General features: G+C 33.1%; 4 protein-coding genes across 6 annotated transcripts in view; 3 read left to right on the top strand and 1 right to left on the bottom strand.

The window, feature by feature from the left end:
- Positions 1–7: 7 nt before the first annotated feature.
- On the bottom strand, positions 8–2,671 carry Larp7 (La related protein 7). 3 transcript variants are annotated; one of them, XM_011501140.1, is made up of 6 exons: positions 2,582–2,671; positions 2,107–2,396; positions 1,665–2,011; positions 530–1,582; positions 300–444; positions 8–216 (listed from the first exon to the last, which is right to left on the bottom strand). In XM_011501140.1, exons 2-6 carry the CDS (start codon positions 2,360–2,362, stop codon positions 65–67), a joined length of 1,953 nt encoding a protein of 650 aa, XP_011499442.1. In that variant the 5' UTR covers positions 2,363–2,396; positions 2,582–2,671; the 3' UTR covers positions 8–64. The 3 variants fall into 3 exon arrangements, with proteins under 3 accessions (XP_011499442.1, XP_011499441.1, XP_011499443.1); XM_011501139.1 differs by lacking the exon at positions 2,582–2,671 and adding an exon at positions 2,461–2,563; XM_011501141.1 differs by lacking the exon at positions 2,582–2,671 and adding an exon at positions 2,475–2,563.
- A 103-nt stretch (positions 2,672–2,774) lies between these two features.
- On the top strand, positions 2,775–4,943 carry Rpt3 (26S proteasome regulatory subunit Rpt3). The gene is made up of 6 exons (XM_011501138.1): positions 2,775–2,932; positions 3,171–3,263; positions 3,336–3,669; positions 3,844–4,047; positions 4,193–4,457; positions 4,523–4,943. The coding sequence occupies exons 1-6, from the start codon at positions 2,900–2,902 to the stop codon at positions 4,839–4,841; spliced, it is 1,248 nt and encodes a 415-aa protein (XP_011499440.1). The 5' UTR covers positions 2,775–2,899; the 3' UTR covers positions 4,842–4,943.
- A 202-nt stretch (positions 4,944–5,145) lies between these two features.
- Positions 5,146–6,643, top strand: LOC105363449 (alpha- and gamma-adaptin-binding protein p34). Its single transcript, XM_011501137.1, has 6 exons — positions 5,146–5,336; positions 5,417–5,580; positions 5,642–5,756; positions 5,847–6,008; positions 6,075–6,197; positions 6,373–6,643. Exons 1-6 carry the CDS (start codon positions 5,237–5,239, stop codon positions 6,549–6,551), a joined length of 843 nt encoding a protein of 280 aa, XP_011499439.1. The 5' UTR covers positions 5,146–5,236; the 3' UTR covers positions 6,552–6,643.
- Positions 6,644–8,089: 1,446 nt separating this feature from the next.
- Positions 8,090–21,242, top strand: part of LOC105363448 (uncharacterized) — a 14,999-nt gene continuing 1,846 nt past the window's right edge. The window contains 19 exon segments of the mRNA XM_011501136.1: positions 8,090–8,189; positions 8,833–9,120; positions 9,214–9,282; positions 9,362–9,491; positions 9,566–10,633; positions 10,775–11,041; positions 11,454–11,815; positions 11,964–12,607; positions 12,876–14,472; positions 14,772–15,274; positions 15,540–16,386; positions 16,772–16,928; positions 17,028–17,210; positions 17,382–17,687; positions 18,025–18,486; positions 18,928–19,090; positions 20,480–20,697; positions 20,812–20,972; positions 21,125–21,242. The exon segment at positions 21,125–21,242 is cut by the window's right edge and continues 10 nt beyond it. Coding sequence (XP_011499438.1) covers positions 8,183–8,189; positions 8,833–9,120; positions 9,214–9,282; positions 9,362–9,491; positions 9,566–10,633; positions 10,775–11,041; positions 11,454–11,815; positions 11,964–12,607; positions 12,876–14,472; positions 14,772–15,274; positions 15,540–16,386; positions 16,772–16,928; positions 17,028–17,210; positions 17,382–17,687; positions 18,025–18,486; positions 18,928–19,090; positions 20,480–20,697; positions 20,812–20,972; positions 21,125–21,242 — 7,550 coding nt within the window. The 5' untranslated portion in view covers positions 8,090–8,182.

The following is a 21,242-nucleotide window of genomic DNA, read 5'->3' as shown; positions in this document are numbered from 1 at the left end:
TTAATATGCTTGACAGATGAAATATAATACATACTTATCATTATAAATTAAATATCAATTTATTTTAAACTTCGTCAAATTTAATGTGTTTTCCCAATTCTTTTTCGGCTTTTTTCAATAATTTATTACGTCCTCTTTGCTTTACTCGAATTTTATTGCCAATTTTCTCTTCTCGATCCTTTACAATCTTATCCCAATAACTTTTCTCTTCATCTCCTAGGATTATAGTTATATGTTTATGAAATATATTATTGTATAATTAATTATTGTGGGTTTTAACAAATTTATCATATATTTACCAGTTAACACTGTAAAATGTTTGGTTTCATTAGATTTTTGTACCAATGTTGCCGTAGCTTCTGACGAGTCGCATCGAATAAAAGCTTCGTGTGCGCCTTCTTTTATATCTATGTATTTAATGTTACTATTACTTTTAAGTTCGAGCTACAAATAAAATACAAAAATTATAAGTCAAAATATATTGTATCCAAGTAAAGAAATTCAATATATATTACAAAACTGTAAATACCTTGAAATCTTTGACATCTACACAGGGTTCGTTGAACTCCACTTTTACTATGACACCTGGTACGAATTCTAAATTTGAAGCTGGTTTTTCTTTTTTACTGTCAACACTTTCCTCGTGTTCGACTTCAATTTTATTTCTATCGCCCCACTGATTCCTTCGTGCTCTTCTCATATGTTGCTTTAACTGTTTCATTTTTGATCTTTGAAGCTCTAAATATTTATTTCGTAATTTTTTCCAATCTCTTTTACCCATAACTTGTAATCCCATGTCCGCAGTTTCCAGTACTTCATAAGCACCATGATGTTTCCGTTTTCTCTTCTTTTTTTTCTTCTTTTCGGATACATCCCCGTTTGAATACTCAACCGGCTCTTCGTTATCTAATGTGTCGGCAGCCTCTGCTTTAAGGGATCCATGTTCAATTTTCACTTCAATTTCTTCGGTTTTTATTTTTTTTTGTTTTTTATAACTTTCTTTAAGATTCTTTCTTTTATCGGATAGATCTTCTTCATTTGAATATTCAGCAATTTCTCTATTATCTTCAGTTGTTATACTTTCTGTTTGAATTGGGATTTGCACAGTCTCTTCAGATTTTATTTTTTTTTGTTTTTTGCAGCTTTCTTTAAGAATTTTGTGTGATTCATTACCCGAATCGTGAATCTCTTCTAAAGATAATCTATTCTTTCGTTTCTTACCACGCTTTTCGTCTTCTACATTTGAATCAGAAAGGTATGTATTTAATTCTTTATCACTATCGGTATTCTTTCTTTTTTTTGATTTTGTCGTATCCGACTGATCGGTTCCTGAATCACCAGCATCATCTGTTTTCATCGATTTTTTTCTTTTTCTCTTAACTTTAGACTTTTCATATTCCAAAGGCTTATCTTTTTGCACATTATCTCCATTCACTTTGCTATCATAATTATTTTCATTAGGTTTTCGAAAAGTATGTAAATCGTTCTCGTCTTGTTTATTTTCCTCTGTATAAGTTGTAATGCTCAAGACATCCATTGGTGAGGTTTGCGACGGTAATTCACAACCTTTTGCTCTAAACGCCTGAAAATATTATTATTCGTATATTTATGTATTTACTGTATTTTAAATTTATAATAATTAAATTTCACGTATATAAACATACCTTTAAACATTTCTCAGCAGCTTCTGGTGTTTCAAATTCGATAAATGCAAAGCCCTTAATTTTATGGTTATATTTGAATTTTGGAATCGACACATAAGCAACTGGTCCATATTCGGAGAAAAGAGTAGTCAGCCACTCGTGATCGGCATCCGATGGCAATCTCTGAATATACACCGTACATTCATCAATATTTTGTTTCTCTGCGATTGGTGTTACGCGAAAAACTTTGGTACCATCCTCGGACACTTTTAGTATCGTAGATTTTTTAAGCGCATTAATAATTCTATTAACGTCAGTAGTTAATGATCTAATTTTATTGAATCTTAAAAACACTTCTAGATCAATATCTAAAAGTTTGTAATTATTTAAACATTATTATTAATAATTTAATATCTCCACAATCGTACATATTTGTATATGTATAATAAATTGAAAAGCTCACTTGGCTCCTTCTTAATAAGTCCCGCAAGATATCTGTCTTTGCTTAAATTTGAATCACCAAAATAGAACTCCATTTGTTTAAGAATAGCGGCGTGAAGTGCTTTTTTCCTATGTCGTATTTTCCCATGATGAATATTATTTGATTCTTCGTTAGTAGCGTTTAAGACATTTAGAGCCTTGGCCTCGGGTTGAATTTGGGGCACCGGTATAACTTCTGAGGCCAGTTCGATATCCGTATTGAGCTCTTCAGAAACCATTCTTATTTATTTTTGTTTATCCAAACAATGCTCACTGCAAAACATTTGCCGTTAAATAATTTTTATATACAATGCAAATAGCTTATCTAAAATATTACAATTAATATCTCACGATAAATGCTTGAGATAAGTATTAGCTTTTGTTTAGCGGAAAGCAAATATTAAATAATAAATAAGGCAATTTCTCATTTAATTAACATTTTAACGGATTTATCTTACTTAAACGAAAATAAAGCACCGCTTATCCTATATGAAGGAACATTTAAACATGTTTTTATTTTACTTTCAGTGCGAGAAATTTTCAATGTTCCCTTCAATTTGATTCGTCAGTGAACTCGGAAAATCAACCAATTGCAAACGTCTCTCATCCCAAATGGACGAGACATTTTATTTGAAAAGTATCCTTTACACATCCTGCTAACCTAAGAACTAAGTATCAATTTCTCCGTAATTAATCTTAAAAACTTCAAGTCATTCGTGATCTCGTATTTGGGTGGAAAGTTTTTAAAACTTGCATACGTCCGCGAATTTATTAAAATGGAAGAGATCGGCATTACTTTGCCAGATAAGGTAAATTAACCGAAGTATCTAACAATTAAATGTAAAGTATGTGATTATTTATTGTAGGTAAAAGCTACGTATGAATTAATGGTTATATTAGGGCTTTCGCGTACGCTATCTATTAGATATTCAAATAATTAAAGGCAATTAATTCTTTCCTTAATCCAATAATTATAATTAAACATAATTTCGCTCGTACCGATAGCTCCTTGATTTTTCTAAATCATATGTAACAACTAAATTTTAGGATACGTGTGAAATTGACTCTAAACCAGCCACTGGTCATTGCTCTGGCGGTGCTGAAGAATTGGACGTCGAAGATCTTTATACTAAATATAAGGTACAGCATTAAGATGCGCTATTTTAAGCTCCCTTTTTATTTATAAGACTGATGGGAAATTTGTTCTTAAAGAAATTGCAACGCATGCTTGAATTTTTGGAAGTTCAAGAAGAATATATTAAAGATGAACAGAGAAACTTGAAAAAAGAATATTTACATGCTCAAGAGGAAGTAAAACGCATACAGAGTGTGCCGTTGGTGATCGGCCAATTTTTAGAAGCGGTTGATCAAAATACTGGAATCGTCGGCTCTACAACAGGCTCTAATTATTATGTCCGCATATTGTCAACCATTGACAGAGAATTATTGAAACCCTCGGCGAGTGTTGCTCTTCATAAACATAGCAATGCACTCGTGGACGTTCTACCACCAGAGGCTGATTCTAGTATCTCCATGCTTCAAGCTGGTAATTATTTTCTCTTAATAATCTAGTCTTATAATTTTATATTTTATAAGGATTATTATTATTATTATTATTATTATTAATTTATTTATTTATTTATTTATTTTTTTTTTTTTAATTAAATATCTGTCTTGATCCTGATTAAATAATTATTGAAATTTGTTTGATAATTGATAGATGAAAAGCCAGATATACAATACAGCGATATCGGAGGCATGGATATGCAGAAGCAGGAGATTAGAGAGGCTGTGGAGTTACCATTAACTCATTTTGAACTTTATAAGCAAATTGGTATCGATCCGCCAAGAGGTGTATTAATGTATGGTCCACCAGGATGTGGAAAGACTATGCTTGCTAAAGCCGTTGCTAGACACACTACAGGTAATCACTTTATCATTGATATAAATTCGTTTATTTCACAGTGGTTTATGCGATTCTTCCTATAATGCTTCAATTAAGAAAAAAAATTCTACTGCATATTTATTTACCTTGGAACTAAACTTTAATGTTTTGTTTTGTTTGACAGCCGCTTTCATTCGAGTCGTTGGCTCAGAATTTGTTCAAAAGTATCTCGGCGAAGGTCCAAGAATGGTACGAGATGTCTTTCGTTTGGCTAAAGAAAATTCTCCGGCTATTATTTTTGTTGACGAAATTGATGCAATAGCAACTAAGCGTTTTGATGCTCAAACAGGAGCCGATCGTGAAGTACAACGTATTCTACTGGAACTGCTAAATCAAATGGATGGTTTTGATCAGACAACTAATGTCAAGGTTATCATGGCTACTAACAGGTAAATAATCATATAAATTATATCCATCTTTATTTACCTTACTTAAATGATATCTCGAATTTCAGAGCCGATACTCTTGATCCTGCTTTGCTGCGTCCAGGCAGATTGGATCGTAAAATTGAATTTCCACTTCCGGATCGGAGACAAAAACGACTGATCTTCTCAACCATCACTACTAAGATGAATTTGAGCGAAGAAGTCGATCTTGAAGATTATGTTGCTCGTCCAGATAGAATTTCTGGTGCAGATATTAATGCTATTTGCCAAGAAGCTGGAATGCATGCTGTGCGCGAGAATCGCTACATCGTGTTGGCCAAGGATTTTGAAAAAAGCTACAAGAATAACATCAAAAAGGACGAATCGGAACATGAATTTTACAAATAAATTATTAAACTTTTATTTGAGAATTGCTTGTGCAAAGCTGAAACACTGCTTTTATTTTATCTAAATGTGTTTAAAATTTATAATAAATATAGATTACAAGGATCTTATATAAACATTAATTTACATGTTTACAAAAATCATTTTATAGCCACCTAATAAATAACATTGATTTCAATAAAGAAATTTTTAAAATAATTCAACTGGTTTTTTTCCTCTTAATTTTTCTATGAATAGAATTGATTCGATAGATGTCAACACATATGACACCCTCATGCACGCACACATGTCCATTCGTATACGTATTTGTATACAATTGAAAGGTAACCTATAAATTACGATCAATTACGATCAATTCAGAGTTTCATTAATATTATAATTAGTATTGTCCCGTTGATATGAATGCTCATACTGCGGAAAATATGAATGCAGAAATGAATTTGCCTCGTGTATTAATATCAAACTCAAAACGTGCTAAGGCTAAAGAAATAGCAAGTAGTATGTGACAATTGGTATTATAATTTTAAACAAATTTTGATGAAAAAATAATCAACATCTTCAATTTGATATTTCTTTAGAGATGGGAGCCAAGTATTTATCACAACAAGCTGACATGGAAACTTATTTATTAGATATTGACAATAAATACTACACGGCTCAGATTTTATTATGCACAACCGACAATCTATCGATAAACCTTTCGAATTTTGAAGCATTAATATTTCATTATGATTTAGAAACAGTGAGATCTTTTTATTTACCATAGTGCGCATTCATTTTTTAATGCTGTTTAAATTTTTTAGGGAGATAGCTTCCGTCTCATGTCTGAACAAATTGTGCCGCTACTTGATCGATCAGAGGCAGAAATATTATTATTAGTTTGTAATTCTATTCCTAATGCAACTGTTCGAGAACAAGGCAATTATCTCCATTGATTTTATAATATTGAATATTTATTTATGCATATTAATAATTAATATAATGAGTTTTAAAAATTTATCAATTTAGTGTTAGAATGGTGCGCGCTAAGAAAATTTGAACTTATTGAACTTGAGCATTCGGATCCTGTAGAAATTATGGAGCTTGAAGAAGATCAAAGCAAATATGGAATCGAACGAATCGTCGAAGCTTTGGAAACTCATATGTGGCCAAACATTAATCTAAAAAATTGTCATTAAATTTTTATTATATAATGACGCTATAACTGCGAATAATAATTGAAATTAATATTTTTAGGCACGAGAAAGAATACTCAAGGATCACAATTTGAAGTGAACGAAGTTGGTGACCAATTAGAAAATGTCTGCCTAAGCAATGCACAAGATATTTCAGAACGTTTACAAATGGAAAGTGTTTTGGGTAAGATTTATAAGCTATGCTTACAAAATCTATTAATCTACTCGCAGGGATTTGGATAATGTTGTTTGATTGAAATTTTTTTTTTTTTTTTTTTTTTTTGTGTTTTGTTTTTTGTTTTGTTTTCTTTTTATGTATCGTGTATTAAATTCCGTATGTATAATTAAATATTTTGAAGATGGAATTATGAACAACGAAGGAGCAGATTTTGGTGAACTATTTTGTCACTTGAGAGCAATGAAAGAACACGCAGCGTCAATGCCTTCAAATCAAAGAAGAGTCGCGGCTGAACAATTGGTAACAGCATTTTGGAAAGCCATAGGTGGCGATCCATCGGAAGTTGAAGAAATAAATTAATTCGTTTAAATCATATAATGCTATATCTATAAACAACAGTGCATAGAAATGCAAATTGATCCAAATGATTATTATTATTCAAATGATGATATATATTATCGAATATATAATACATATTAATTATATAAACATTTCATCGTATTAACGTTAATTTTCTTATTAATAACATTTATTTTGTAATATTGTTTTAAAATGTCGATTTGATTGGTTGAAAAAAAAGAAATATGTCAATTTGGATTATTTTTGATTTCTATTATATATTATTGTAATATATAGGGATAGTGTATGTTAAATTCAGAAAATTATTTGTATTCTATTTAATTATTTAATATTAACTATTTAATCAAATTATTACATCGGTCAATGTTCTTTAAAATTATATTAAGTTTAAAATTAACTCCACAATGTCAATAAATTTTTTTTTTTTCTTGTGTTTCTTTTTACTAAATTTCTTATTATTGAAATAAATGTTTTAAAAAGTGGTTTTTTTTTTTTTTTTTTTTTTTTTTTTTTTTTTTAATGTCGTTATATAATAATTAAAGCTGAACTGGGATTGCATACGTAGTATTAAAGTTCTATTGAAACTATAACAGAATTATATGAATGTAAGAGTTTATAAAAGGACAAAAGTGCGTTTCTGTTCTTATTAATAACGGTATGCTTATTATTGTAGACTTAATAATAAAATTGATATCAAAATAAAGTTTTAAAATCGCTCATTTTTCTTTCTTCAGTTGTACCAACCATTATATAACCTTTACTTGTCCTTATATCTCGATGTTGAGTTAAATAAAAAAGTTTTAACTAGTATGTCAGACACATAAAGTAATTTATCTAAAACAAACAACATCGTTTATTGATTGATTTTTTTTTTTTTTTTTATTTATTAATGTTAATCTTCATTGACTGCATTATTCAACTTTTTAAGTCTGAGTTCTGTGAGTTGTCACTTCTGTCGTCTAATCAGGCTTACGAAAAGCAAAATGTCTGTCGCGTTGTGTGTATCATAAGAGATCTGAAACAGGTTACGGCTAAAATTTAGAATTAAATGGTTAATACGTAATAAAGTAATGTATGCTGGAAAGTAGGAAAGCACGTTGTGTATAGAGATTATGAAAAGTATTGTCGTAATAATGTTATCGAATATCGACGGAATTTAGGTATAATAATTTTATGTAAATATTTTGGAGGGAGACCTTTCAATCTTTTTCATCTTTTATCATAATAATTAACCGACTTTTCGTTTACTTGCAAATGTGATGAGTAATAGGAGATTTAAGGCATCGTCAAGACATATTGTCAATTTTCATAAGTGTCAAAGGGAATTTATGAGTGCATCAATTATAATTTTTTAATAAAACAAATTTTGGCATTTTCATGAATTATTTGTCTTTTTATGATCAAATTTTACAGTTTATCAAAGCCAATTAATATTCACATTTGTATGAAACATCAAAGCAATAATTATACAGACAACAAAACTTTTATAGTTATTGTAATATATGGAATTACTTTTTTTATCTTAAAAATTATTAAAGTTTAGATAATCATGGCAAAGTTGAAATATTTCATGCGATGATCTGTTTAATTTTGAATCTAGATTAGAATTGAATATATAAAATAATATTAAAATGCAAGGTGAGTTAATTTATTCAGAAATATATAGATTTAACCTTTTCATCGATATAAATACATTTAATTGTTATAAACTTTAAAATGTATATTTTGGTCATTATACTAATATAGTAAATTGAATTAAAATTTATCCAACAGGATCTTAATTAACTTAATTACTAAGAAATAAATTCAAAATCACTAAAGGTTCATTTCTTTCCAAACTTACAATTGTTTGTAAATTTTAATGGCTCCTCCATATTAAAACCAAAGTTTTATCATAAAAAGATTATCTTATTTGATTTATATTTTAAAAATTTTATATATATATATATATATTAATGATTGTTAATTAAATAATTATTTTATTATAAATATTTTTTAAGGAAAGCTTACATTAAAGAACTCTTCATTGATCATTTGAATTAATTATAATCATAAGATAAATTTATATTTTTAAACATCTAACCTATTATCAACTACAATGTTCTTTTCATAATCATAACTTATTCTTAATTAGAATAACTGTGATAACAGTAGATTATGATTATATCAATTTTATTTATTAATTTTGAAACTAAATTATTTAATGTAAGATGATTTTTTATGTGTTTAAAGTAATTATAAGAAAATTTAAAAATGGCGTATTAAATCTTATCTTGTGAAGATGCCAGTGACATAGGTGATTCGGTACCTTTACCGAAAATGGAACCTTTAGAAGTCAAAGATCCATTCCCAATGGATCTGGTTAAGTTAGAGGATATTGAAACACCTGCTACACCCGATAGTTCCAAAGGAGAAGTTAGTAGTGATTCTGTAAAAATTGAAAGTCCAAAAATATGGAAACCTGTACTTGGAAAAATTCAAGCTAAAAAGAGATTAATGGCTTTTGCAAATAAATTTAATCCAATGCCAAAAGTACATAAATTAAAAATGAAAGGTGATAGAGTTAAAAGTAAGTTGAGCGTTAATTTTGTTTAATATTAAATTTCAAAAAATTTTCTATATTTCTTTGTTAAACAAATATTCTATAATCATTATTTTTTAGGGCAAGAAAAAATTTTGGCAATAGAAGAAATAGTGAGAGAAGAAAATAAAAATAGATTGGCTGCTCAAGGTATAAAGATTATTTTACTTAAAATTAATCATTATTCATAGTTTGGATTAAAAATATTTTAACAATTTTTAAATTTCAGAAATGAGAGATATTAACATAAGAAATGCATTACACGATAAAAGAGCTAGAGATTCCAGTAGAGAAAGGAAAAGCGAAGAACGTTATTCAAGAAGATCAGGATCGTCGTCATATAGGAGAAAGAGTGACAGGTATAAAAAATTTGGAAACCTCATTTTATTCATTTTGCTATTATTTACATTCGCTTTGTTTATAATTTTTGAAGGGAAAGAAGACATAGTCGAGATAGAAAATCTCGCAGTAGATCAAGACAACGGTCCAATCGTAAATCATCCCAAGAAGATGAACGTTATAGTAAGAGTAAATATAAAGATAAAAATGATAAAACGGACAAAAGAGAAAGAAAGGACAGAAAAGATGACTCAAAGTATAAACGAGAAGAATCAAGGCACAAGGAAGAGGAGTCTAAATCATCTGATAAGAGTAAAAAGCAAGATATGAAAACAGAAGAAGCAAAGGAAGATGATAAAAAAACGGATAATGTTAAACAAGATTTAAAGTCCGAATCTTTTAAGAATGAGGATATAAAATTTGAAAATAAAGATAAAAAGGAAGATCCAAAACTAGATGATGATACCAAAAAAGAGAATTCTAAATCTGAAAATAGTAAAGGAGGAGTTAACGATATTAAACAAAACGAGTTAGAAAATGAAGAATGTAAAGAAGAAGCTAAGGAAGAACCTAAAATGGCTGAAGTTAAGAAAATTGAAGAAATAAAAATTGATAAAATAGAAAAAGTAGAAATTACCAGAAAGGAGGATAAATCTGACGGAAACAACAAAGATGATCAAAAATTTGATCAGAATAAGCGAAATGACTTAAAATTAGACGTAGATAAAAAAGATGAAATAAAGTTGGATAAGCCGAGAAAGGATTTGAAAATTGATGTTGGAAAAAAAGAAGAAGTCAAATTGGATAAATCAAAAAAAGAAGACTTTAAGGTAGAAACCAATAAACGGGATGAGCCTAAAATTGATACGAAGCGGGATGACGATCGCGATGAAATTAAAATAAAGAGAGATGATGTAACGTGTAAACGAGCAAATTCGAGAGATAAAAAATTAGAAAGAATGGATGTGAAAGAAAAACGGGAAGAACCAAGGATGAAAGCACACAGAGAGCGAGAAAGAGAGAAAGATAAACTGAGAGAAATAAGAGAAAAAGAATTATTAAAATGTCGTTCTTGGAAAGATTTTCGAAAATATGGATTTTTTATAGACGATGTAGGATATATTAAGCGTAATGACAATGGTGATAAAATTAATAAACCCAGGTTTGTCAAAGTTTTCTATCCTATTTTCATTAATATTCTTTTCCTTTTGTATTTAATACAATTTTTTTGACATAAGGAATTGTGCAGTTTGTAATTAAGATAATATATAACTATTGAAATAATTCTATATTCTATTCGTAGATCTGCACAGGATTATAATCAATATCTTGAACAAATATTAATGCTGTCTGATATTCGAATGCATCGTTATGCTTTTCTTGCTGAAGGTCAAAATGGGCCTAAAGAATATCCACCAGAGATAATAAAAGCTACAAAGAATAAGCCTTTGATATTGTATTGTGAAAATCCAAGGCACCCAATATATTTTGATCGTCAACAAATGTTAAGAATCGTCTCACCTAATAGACGTGAGAAAATGGAAGACATCTGTGAAGCAACACAAATAAGGTGAGTATTCCGTATGAATTTATCTTTTTATTTATTAAATCTTCTATAAATAGTTTTATTAGATATTTAAAAAGTTATTGATGTACATAATACATACATTGCGTTATTTGTTCTACCTGTTATCCTCCATCGCTCATTATATACAATGCATAACATTAATATCTATATGGCTGTGCAGAAAAAACTATTTACAGTTTATTATTGTAAAACATAAAATAATTTTAATACATTGTTTTGTTTATGAAAAACTGTAATATTTAAAAATTAAAACTTTTGATTATTAGAAATTTTTGTTTATTAGTTATGAAAGAATTTTTATAATAAATCGTGTAAATTTAACCTTAAAACTTTAAATTTAAAACATATAGTTTAATGTTTTTTAACGTATTTTTTCAATAAATTAAAATTACAGAATAATAACATCGGAGCGTGAAGAAGGTCATCACGAAAGACTTTGGTATAAAACTATGGATCCATCCAAATCAATAACCATAAGGACTTCCATCGACGTACCATCTTTTCCAAGATCAAAATGGGATAGCGAGAATGAATTGAGTGATAATGATAATGTTTTTGAAAAATCTCAAGAGGAAAATGTCATAATTAGTGAGCGAAATCTTACGGAATCATCAACAGAATCCGAATCAGAGTCACTGTCACAATTGGAGCCAAAATCATTATTGGATCCACAAATACAGTTACAACCGTTGTCACAGTCTTTACCACAGTCTAAATCAGAACCACGCGAATTGAAACAAACTTCAACCGAACACTGTAAGTAACTGTTGTCCGTTGTTCTTATTCATTTAAAAGACTGGATGCCATTATTTTATATTATTTGAACTCATATTATATCGTATTAAATATTATAATGATCGATGATATGGTAATTTGAATGTTTCATTGTTTTATATTGTAACAGATCTGGAGGAACAATTGAATAAAGCGAAAAATAAACATAAGTCCAAATCGAAACATTCTCAATCACCTTCGCCCAAGAGAAAGGACAAGTCGCCATCGCATAAAAAATATAAAGACGAAAAAAGTAAGCATGAAAAACACCGGAATCGGGAAGATAAGCATCACCATCACCATCATCACTATAAAGATAAGATTTTAATAGAAGAAGCAGATGATATACCCATGGAAATTTCCGATAAAGCCAAATCATTGACGCCAGAGCCTGAAATTGGTGATAACAAACTCGTATCGGAATATGAACAATTTATAAAAATGCTCGGCAATCCAGAGACTACGACTACGACGACGACTACGACCAAAGCCAAGATAATGAATTCGACTGACGAAGAGGTGCAAGAAACTTCCGTGAATATGTCATCGCCTTCAACCTTCTACGAATTCAGTTTGGAAACAAAAGTATCCAAAGATTCCTCGATTACGAGTTTCAATCTGGGGGATATACCAACACCGACCGAAAATCCTAGTAAAGAGGTCATTGCTCCCGTGACTACGCCCATTAGAGCAATTAGAAATATCGAGAAAGAAAAGACGAGCGAACAATCCAATGAATCTGACAAGGATATATGCGAGCAGTCACAACATCAAGTGAGTAATAACTATTTGTCATTATTTTTAATTGTTTTATATTAAAGTTGTATTCGTAATTGATTACATTAATAATAAAAATATATTGAAGTATTTGTAAACGATATGCTTTTGTTTATCGTAGATTTAATAAAATACAATCAGTGACAAATTGTGTTATTCATTATACAATGAGTACTTACGCTTATTTACTATATATATATATATATATATATATATATATTATCCATCCACATGTGTAAGTAAATATTTATAATTTTATTTTCAGAATAATTTCTTACCAATCCAATCATTATCACAAGGGACAATAAATAGCGAAGAATCTAATGATCAATACGAGTCATCCGAAGATGACGATGATTCTCGTTCAATTCCAAGCGATTGGGAAAACGTGAAGATCAAGGTGGAGAAGGTGAGCGATGGCGATGATGTTTCAGACAGCAGATCCGGTATAGCTTCCGGCAGCAAAATGAAAAATTCGAAAAAACGACGTAAACGTCGAGAGAGCTGGAGCAGTGATTCAAGTTTCTCATCGAGCTCCGATTCCGAAGAGATCAGAGCGAAACGTCGTAAGCATCGTCGAAAACGACCGAGGAAGTCATCGAGCACCGAGTCCGAAAGCAGCGACAGCAGCTCCAGCGACAGTTCGAGCTCCGAAGAGCTGCGTAAGAGAAAAAGACGTAAAAGCGAGAAGAAGAAGAAGAAGGCCAAGCGAATGAAGAAACTAAGCAAGAAACCGAAGCGCAAGCGCAGGCGTAAAGCCAGTACGGAATCGAGTAGTAGTGACTCGGATGTGCGACCAGCCAAAAAAAAGAGATCGCGCCGAATGAAGGCGAAGAGGAAGAAGGACAAATTGGATAAGCAGAGTGCTGATGGAAGCGCGGACAAAAGTAAGGCGAAAAATGAGAAAAGTAGCGATGGCAAGCGCCACAAGGCTGCGAAAATCAAGGAGGAATCACAGAAATCTGGAAAAAGCAAGCAGGCAATTGCGGAGCCCGAAGCGGCCTTGTCACATAAGGCTAATATCAAACTGGCCAAAAATTCCAAAAGTCCTATCGTCCACGAAGGCAGAAACCGAGGAATAAGCGAAGAGACTTACTCGGAGTGGGAAAGGGATAGCATACCCAGGCAAATTGGTCAGGAGCACGAGAAGAGCTTGCAAATCCAAGAGGAACAAAGACCGAATGAACTAGTCAAGAAGAAAGAGATGCAGGATGAGATAAAGAGTGATTCTGGGAAGGATCCGCGAGCTTTGGAGACGAAAATGGAGGATGAGAAGAGCGAGTCCGAAGACGAGAACATTAAAGGCACAGATAACAGTAGTAGGAACAAAAAAAAGAAGAAGGACAAAGACTCAGAGAGGGAGAGCCAAGAATTTGAAAGCGAATGGGAGAGGGATAGCAAGCGGCAGGCAAAAGTCGCGGCGAGCGACGAGGAGACCCAGAAGTACATCTCTCTCGAAAAGAAATCCCTCGTCGATTGGAGCGACACGGACTTTGATTCCCTGAACGTATTGTCGCTTACTCAGCTCGAGCAGCAGGCCGTTGACAAATGCGAGATATTTGCCAACGAATGGGAAGTGGACAGCCTCGACGCTATGCCAGATTCCACAACGAGTTTAAAAATTGAAGGGCCAAAGTTGAAGAGACACGACAACGGAATTAGATATGATAAGGATACGGATACGTACATACCCGTGGATATAGAGAACACGAAGGATAGCAAGAGGAAGAAGGAGAAGCGTGTCAATACGATTAGGATATGGGAGGACGAGCAGGAGAATGCTGAGCGAGAAGAGCTCTTGCTATCATTGGAGAAGAATGTGTCGATAGAGAGTAAAGACAACTTGGTCGGCGAAATCGAGGGTTAGTTGCTTTCGAATAAAATTTCTGACTCCTATCCCCAATCCATCCATCCCCCCTCCCCTCCCCTCCCCTCCCCTCTGTAATAGTGTACGCTGTAATAGTGAATGGATAGTAACAATCATCGTACACGTGGTAATTAATAGCAATCGTTTCTTAATTCAATAATTCCGTATTATATTAATTTTTACCGTCTAAGGCCATGTTATCCATGCAACATTAAATTAAATCGTTAAATTAAATTCACTAAGCAGTCAATTTGCTCAACGGTTTTATAAATTTTATTTCTTCGTACTTGGCAGGTAAAAAGAATCTCGCGAAGACCAGTGAGAGTGTGACGAGAATCGCGGTAGACGATAAGCCCCGTCGCAAAAGTCGCTGGGACGTTGAGAATCATCCGGATGAGTTTGAAAACGCGCCGCCAGTGATGTGGGAGGTGGAGGGCAACGTTTGGTTGAAACTCACAGCCGTCGACAACACCCTGAATATGATGGGCTCCAAGTCGAGCGAGACTTCGTTTAACAGTCCGCTACTCGAAGCCGTGAGCGCGCGCGTCAAGGACGAAACGGCCAAGGTGAACTCAGCCTCACTTGTGCGTTACACTCCACCTAAGGACATGAGTATCGTCGACTCGCCTAAGAGCTTGAGGAGAAAGATGGAAGAGATCGCGATGCTGGAGCGTGCCTTGACGGCTAAGGATATGGACCTCAGTCCCACGGATATGATGAAGAATTTGGGCAAGATGAAAAAAAGTTTCGATCCTAAGAGCAGCCTCAACCTGGAGGCCCCGGCAATTATTGAGATCGTAAGTACAATTAACAAGCTCGTGCTTCATTACAAATGGCAGAAACGTTGTTTTGGCAGAAAATGTTCAAACAACGGTACGATTCTCATTAAAATACCATAAAATAATATAATATAATATTTTTCTCACTGACTATTGTCGCTGAATTCGTGGCGATGGCTCATAACGTCACATTGGCCGATTACTTATTTAAATAAATCTCAATAAAATCTAAAATTGAAATATAAATTTTCGTGCTTAATGTCGTTGGTAATAAATTTTCTAGGCTGCGTCAAAAGATCAAAAGATGTTGGACATAACATATAACAAGACCAAACAAGAAGTCGAAGATCCGTTATCACTGAGCCAGGATACGACATTGTCGTCAAAGCGAATCAAAGAAGAAATCGTTACGCCAAGTGGTTGGGGAACGAAGCGCCCGGAAATCGACGAAGCATCTGAGTTTGGTATACCCGGCTTGGCTGAAATTGATTCTAAAATTGATGCTTCCAGTAGCTCGTATAGAGACATTTTCTTAGACATTGAAACTATAAATTTTGAAAATAAAATTTTAAACAAAGCTAATAAGAAATCCGTTGATCTAAGCGCGACCGAAGATAGTTCGAAAGAAATGCTTAAATTAGTGCCGAAGCAAGTGTTAACGCGCCAAAATAGCGAGCAATCTAAATTCACAAATAATTCACCGGAAGCGTTTAAAAAGAAAATTTGCAACATAGATAATCACGAGTTGCCGAAGCCCGTCGAAAGTATAAAGATGGAGGATGCCCAATCTAGTCTTAGAACTGTGAGTTCGAAATCTCCCCCGAGCGTAAAGCGAAAAAGCCCAATTCGTAAAGAGCACGATAATGAAAATCGTGGCAAGAGTAATTCGAAAAATGTTGAAAAAGACTGTAAGGATAAAAAGGAATACCAAAGTCGAACCTCAAGAAGAAGTCCGATTAGTTCCTGGGACTCTAAGGAACCAATCAAAAGTGGAAGTACTAGTCGAAATGCTAGCGTTAGCAGGAGTAGGAGCAGAAGTCGAAGTCCTCGAAAGCGGGATGACCGATCAAAACTGACGCATGGCAAAAGGGACAAAAGAAGTCCTGCTAAGCAAACTTCTTCTTACAGGGGTAATAAAAAAAATTCTAATCAATACGCGATTTACCGGGTTCACTCAATGGCTCGATTTACGTCATTTGACAAAAAAACATTTACAGCAGCTTTATATTTTTAACGCTTTCAATATTTAAAAAAAAAAAAAAAAAAAAAAAAAAAAAAAAAAAAGAATACTTAACTAAGTCATTTGATCGCACTTTATTTGCCCGTTTTCATTTGCATTCCATTTCTTTTCATTATAAAATATGCTAACTGAGCAAAAAAGTGACTTTTCAATTTAATTTTCCATGTCAATAGGGAAAATATAATACAAATCATGCGTTTGATTGATTTACATATTTATTACATATTTATTACATATTTATTGACTTTGTTGTTGCGTTATTTCCGAATCAACAGATAATTTAAAAAAGAGTTCGCAGTCGAGCAAAAGCGATCGGAGTAAGAGAAGATACGATGATGGATTTGATACGGAGAAAGGTAGAGATAAGCCTTACGATCCTATGGAAATTCTTCGAGAAAGAAATTATGAAAGTGACAGGATTCGTGGCAGTCGGCAAGTTGCATTTTATCATTTACTTTCAACCTTTTATCTACCGTCTATCCTCCTGTAAGTACATATTAATTTTTTTTTTTTTTTTTTTTTTTTTTTCAGGTCACGAATAGACGAAGATATGCAAAAATCTTGGCGACATTCTGATCATCCCGATGAAAAAATGCTAATTATTAATCCATATCCAAACGAATATAATTATGAAAATAAAATGCGATCAAGGGACGACAGTTTAGATAGAGATGGTAAAGGACATCGCTCGAGCGCTAGAAATAGAAGTGTCAGGTACGGAAAACAATACCGAGTATTTTTAATTAATGATGTAGGAAAAAGCTTAGAAGAGAAAAAATTCCAATGTCCCTTTCTTAAATTTATTGAAATTGGTTTTTCTTTTTTTTTTAAATTTAATCCTCTTTATTTATAACCATACGATTGAATTGCATTGACACTTTACAGAGATTCGGGAAAAATGTTCGACAGAAGAGATAGAAAGGACAGTCGCTCTCCGGACTCGTTGAGCAGTACGCCACTGTCGCGACGTGAAAAACTGCCTCCGTTAAGAAAACTGTCGCCACCACGTTCATCCAGACGCTCGCCACCTCCTAGATCAAAGTACCGGTCGCGTTCACGCTCGCGTTCAAGATCATGGTCTAGATCGTTAACAAGGTCAAGATCGCGATCTCGATCAAGGAGCAGGTCGAATTCGCGATCACGATTCCGGAATCACGAATTAAGACTTTTGGACAAATCTCGACGCTCTAGGTAAATCTTAAATCTCTTTCTTTCTACAAGTTTAGTTTCTACTAACAAATCGTTTAAGTCTGTTAATTATACCATAAAACGCTATATTTAATAACATGTGACATTAAATGTGAAAAATGTTTAGATATGTTAATGTTGTTAAAAGTTTCAACAAAATTGTAATTCGATGGTAATTAAAGTAGCTTATTGGAATAATTTTCGTAGTACCGCGAGAGGAAATAATAATAATTATTATTTTTTTCTTCTCCATTTTCCATTAAAGCATTGTAATAGTATTATTGTTAATAGCGAGTAGAAGATAAATGAAAAATTAACGATAATAATGTTGTGAGCGCAGATCGTTTTCACCTATAAGGGGCCGCTACAGCAGCAGCGATCGTCTAAAAATCGATGATGAAAAATCTCGTCTAGAGGAGGAAATCCGTCGTCTCGGAGAGGGTGGAAGCATCGCTCGAGCGGGATCGTCTTCCTTGATTCGACCGGTAGAGCCACCCGTTGTGACGTGCATCACTCCAGCCCGTCTATCCGTTGATCGATCACGACGTATGGATACCATTATACAGCTTACAGGCACCAACGAATCCCAAGACGACATGCCGGCAATTGCACAAGGCATGGCCTCCGTTAATCAAGACATGGACGAGGTCGCGCCAGGTGGTAACGTCTCCTCGCACTATCGCTACTCTAACGACAACGACGAGCCCGAGTACAATACTTATTATCAGAGCAGGAATCTGACTTATCCGAGGATTGCAGACGAATCGACGGACTCGCCGAAACGATTGTCTCTCGACGACAGGCTAGTATTTTCATTATTTGTTCTTGTTTTTTCTGGTTAACAGAATTTTGTGCCTTGAAATTTTAATAATTGAAAGTGTTCGATACACCATTATTTTCAATACTACAATAATTTTCCATTCAAATACTCAATTATCCATCTCACGTTATTGTTGCTGTTGTTGTTGTTATTATTATTGTTATTGTTATTGTTTATTATTATTATTCATTATTCAAAGTATTTTGAAGAAGTATTTTTTACGAAATTATCTATAATGATTCTCAAGATTTTTCTTTCTTATCCTAAATTTATGAATTCTTAATTAAAAATTATTGTCTTGAGCATAAAAACTTGTAATAATAATAATAATTACCTAAACAACTACCTTATATTATTACCGCTTTTTATAATGTCGTTATCATTGTTATTATCATTAATTGTATCGTTCCTTCTTATGCGTAGGCTTGAGTTAGAGTTGGGGATTAAGAAGCAGGCACCCATAGATTCGACGGTACCTACCAGCTTTGGCTCTCAAGGCTTTATTCCAAATCCTATAGGCTATCCGAATTTACAGCACGGACAACATCATGGACATTTTATAAGACATCAGCAAACGGTCTTACAGGTATGATATTTATATTTTTATATTTCAATAGTCGATTAGATTAACGTTCCAAAGTTAATTATATAGAGTAATAATTAAATAATGAATTCATTCGCTCCTTATAATTTACCACTTAGCGAGTGAACTTATACAGACTGTAAATACTAAATTCATTAATCGTCATACATATAGATTTGAAGTATATAATTGCTTGATATTAGAGTCGAGTAATTTAAGGATTAGCGTGGTGCATCGATGTTAGTGTAGAAATTTAATAAAAATTTTATATACCATGTATTGCAGGTCAAGATAACTATACATGTTAGCGTACATGTGTAATATATTGTAAAATTAAGTTAATACTTGCCTAATACTTGCCTCAATTACCGTCATTAAAGCTTTCGAAAGAAATTGGGAATATTGCATTAGATATTATAAATAAATCTCCTCTTGAGTACTCAATACGTGACATAATAATCGATATCGATGATTGCGTAAGTATTACACACCAGTGTGTAACATTGCCATATAATTAATACCAAATCAAACTTTATATTAAATAAATGTAATATTTAACGAAATAGCAATCCTATCATAATTTTTTGTTTCACGGACATACATACATATATATATATATATATATATATATATATATATATATATATATATATATATAACATGTTGTATCCGTCGTGTACCTATTGTTTGTTCATTAAAGAAGTTAAAAAATTTTTTAATTTAATTCTTTTCATTAAATTTTATATTTATTTCAAATATACTAGATAATTACTTGTCGATCTTGATAAACTTAATAACACCCTATTCCCAAGATATACGCTCTTTAAAAAAATAAATAAATAAAATAAATAGATAAATAAATAAATAAATAAAATAATAAAATAATAAATAAAATAATAAAATAATAAATAAAATAATAAAATAATACAATAATAAAATAATAAAATAATAATAAAATTCCCACAAAATATTAAACAATTCTTTTGTTTTCAATATTTCAATATTTTCAATAAATAAATTTTAAATGTTTTCAATATAAGTTTATGAAACATAGAAATTAATGTTAAACTTCCGTAATATTAACATTTTATTATCTTCCAAATTTATTTGTAGGTACTTTTTTAAAATAAGGCGATAATTTCTACAGTAAGCATATTTTAATTAATCAATGCATCCTCATATATTTGGTTGAAAATCAATTAACCGGGACGAACAAGATAGCAATCGTTTTATCTGTCCTCTACGTTGCGATAGCACAACTACCAAAGGACACAGTTAAGTCAAAATATGTAAACAATTGAAATGTCGGGGTGTTCGCGTTCCCAAGGCACGGATCCTAGCTAATTTACCTTTTGCATCTACGTGAAAAGTGTCATATGGCAATTGTTACAGGTGGGCAACGTGCTGCAAGTGGTACCTGGTGAGTATCCGGTGCAACCGGAGCAGGCCCCGGTGCCGCCGCCTCCGCTCCCGACCAATCAGATAGTGCGCGTCGGTAACGTTCTCCAGGTTGTACCGACGACAGTCATTGATTGGGCAGCCGGACCTCAGCAGACCTCGATCACGGCGACGCCGTCCGTAATGCGCTACGCCACTTCGATTCCGCCGCCACCGTTGCCTCTCTCTCAACAGCAGCAACAGCAACAACAGCAGCAGCAGCAGCAGCAACAGCAACCACATCAGCAACCACAACAACAGCAGCAGCAGCAGCAGCAGCAGCAGCAGACACCCAACTCGTCGCCGGCTATTATTGCCTCGCCATTGCCGGTGCCCCAACTGCCCCAGTTGCTACCCGGAGTCAAGCCTCTTGTACAGACCGGGGTACCGCCGCCTCAGGTCGTCAGTCCTGCCGTCGTATTTCCAATACCCAAGCCACCTCCACCTGGTAAGTGCACGCAGGCGGACTTGGAGGGCCTCGTTTCCCCGAGGCGAATATCCAAAACACTGCCGTGGTGGTCCTTGACGATTTTCACGGCATCGCATTTGCACAAGCAGTGCTCGTACAAGCGCTACAAGTCAATCTTTCTTTCTTCACAGAGCCTCTAGTACAGCCGGTCTATAATTACGAGGCGATCTTGGAGACTCGCCGTCGCGAAAAAGAGGAGCGCAAACGCCTGAGAGAGATAAAGCGCAAGGAAAAAGAGCGTCGACGCTT

This window comes from Ceratosolen solmsi, unplaced genomic scaffold, assembly GCF_000503995.2.
Source record: "Ceratosolen solmsi marchali unplaced genomic scaffold, CerSol_1.0 scaffold57, whole genome shotgun sequence".
NCBI classification, from domain to species: domain Eukaryota; kingdom Metazoa; phylum Arthropoda; class Insecta; order Hymenoptera; family Agaonidae; genus Ceratosolen; species Ceratosolen solmsi.
This window is presented reverse-complemented; position numbering and strand designations above follow the sequence as displayed.

Coding starts and splice junctions, on each gene's coding strand:
- Larp7 (XM_011501140.1), bottom strand. CDS start 2,362: ATGGTTTCTGAAGAGCTCAATACGGATATCGAACTGGCCTCAGAAGTT. Junction 445..529: donor TAGATGTCAAAGATTTCAAG/GTATTTACAGTT, acceptor TTTTATTTGTAG/CTCGAACTTAAAAGTAATAG. Junction 217..299: donor ACATTTTACAGTGTTAACTG/GTAAATATATGA, acceptor CTATAATCCTAG/GAGATGAAGAGAAAAGTTAT.
- Rpt3 (XM_011501138.1), top strand. CDS start 2,900: ATGGAAGAGATCGGCATTACTTTGCCAGATAAG. Junction 3,670..3,843: donor TATCTCCATGCTTCAAGCTG/GTAATTATTTTC, acceptor GATAATTGATAG/ATGAAAAGCCAGATATACAA. Junction 4,458..4,522: donor GTTATCATGGCTACTAACAG/GTAAATAATCAT, acceptor CTCGAATTTCAG/AGCCGATACTCTTGATCCTG.
- LOC105363449 (XM_011501137.1), top strand. CDS start 5,237: ATGAATGCTCATACTGCGGAAAATATGAATGCAGAAATGAATTTGCCT. Junction 5,581..5,641: donor TTCATTATGATTTAGAAACA/GTGAGATCTTTT, acceptor TAAATTTTTTAG/GGAGATAGCTTCCGTCTCAT. Junction 6,198..6,372: donor ACAAATGGAAAGTGTTTTGG/GTAAGATTTATA, acceptor AATATTTTGAAG/ATGGAATTATGAACAACGAA.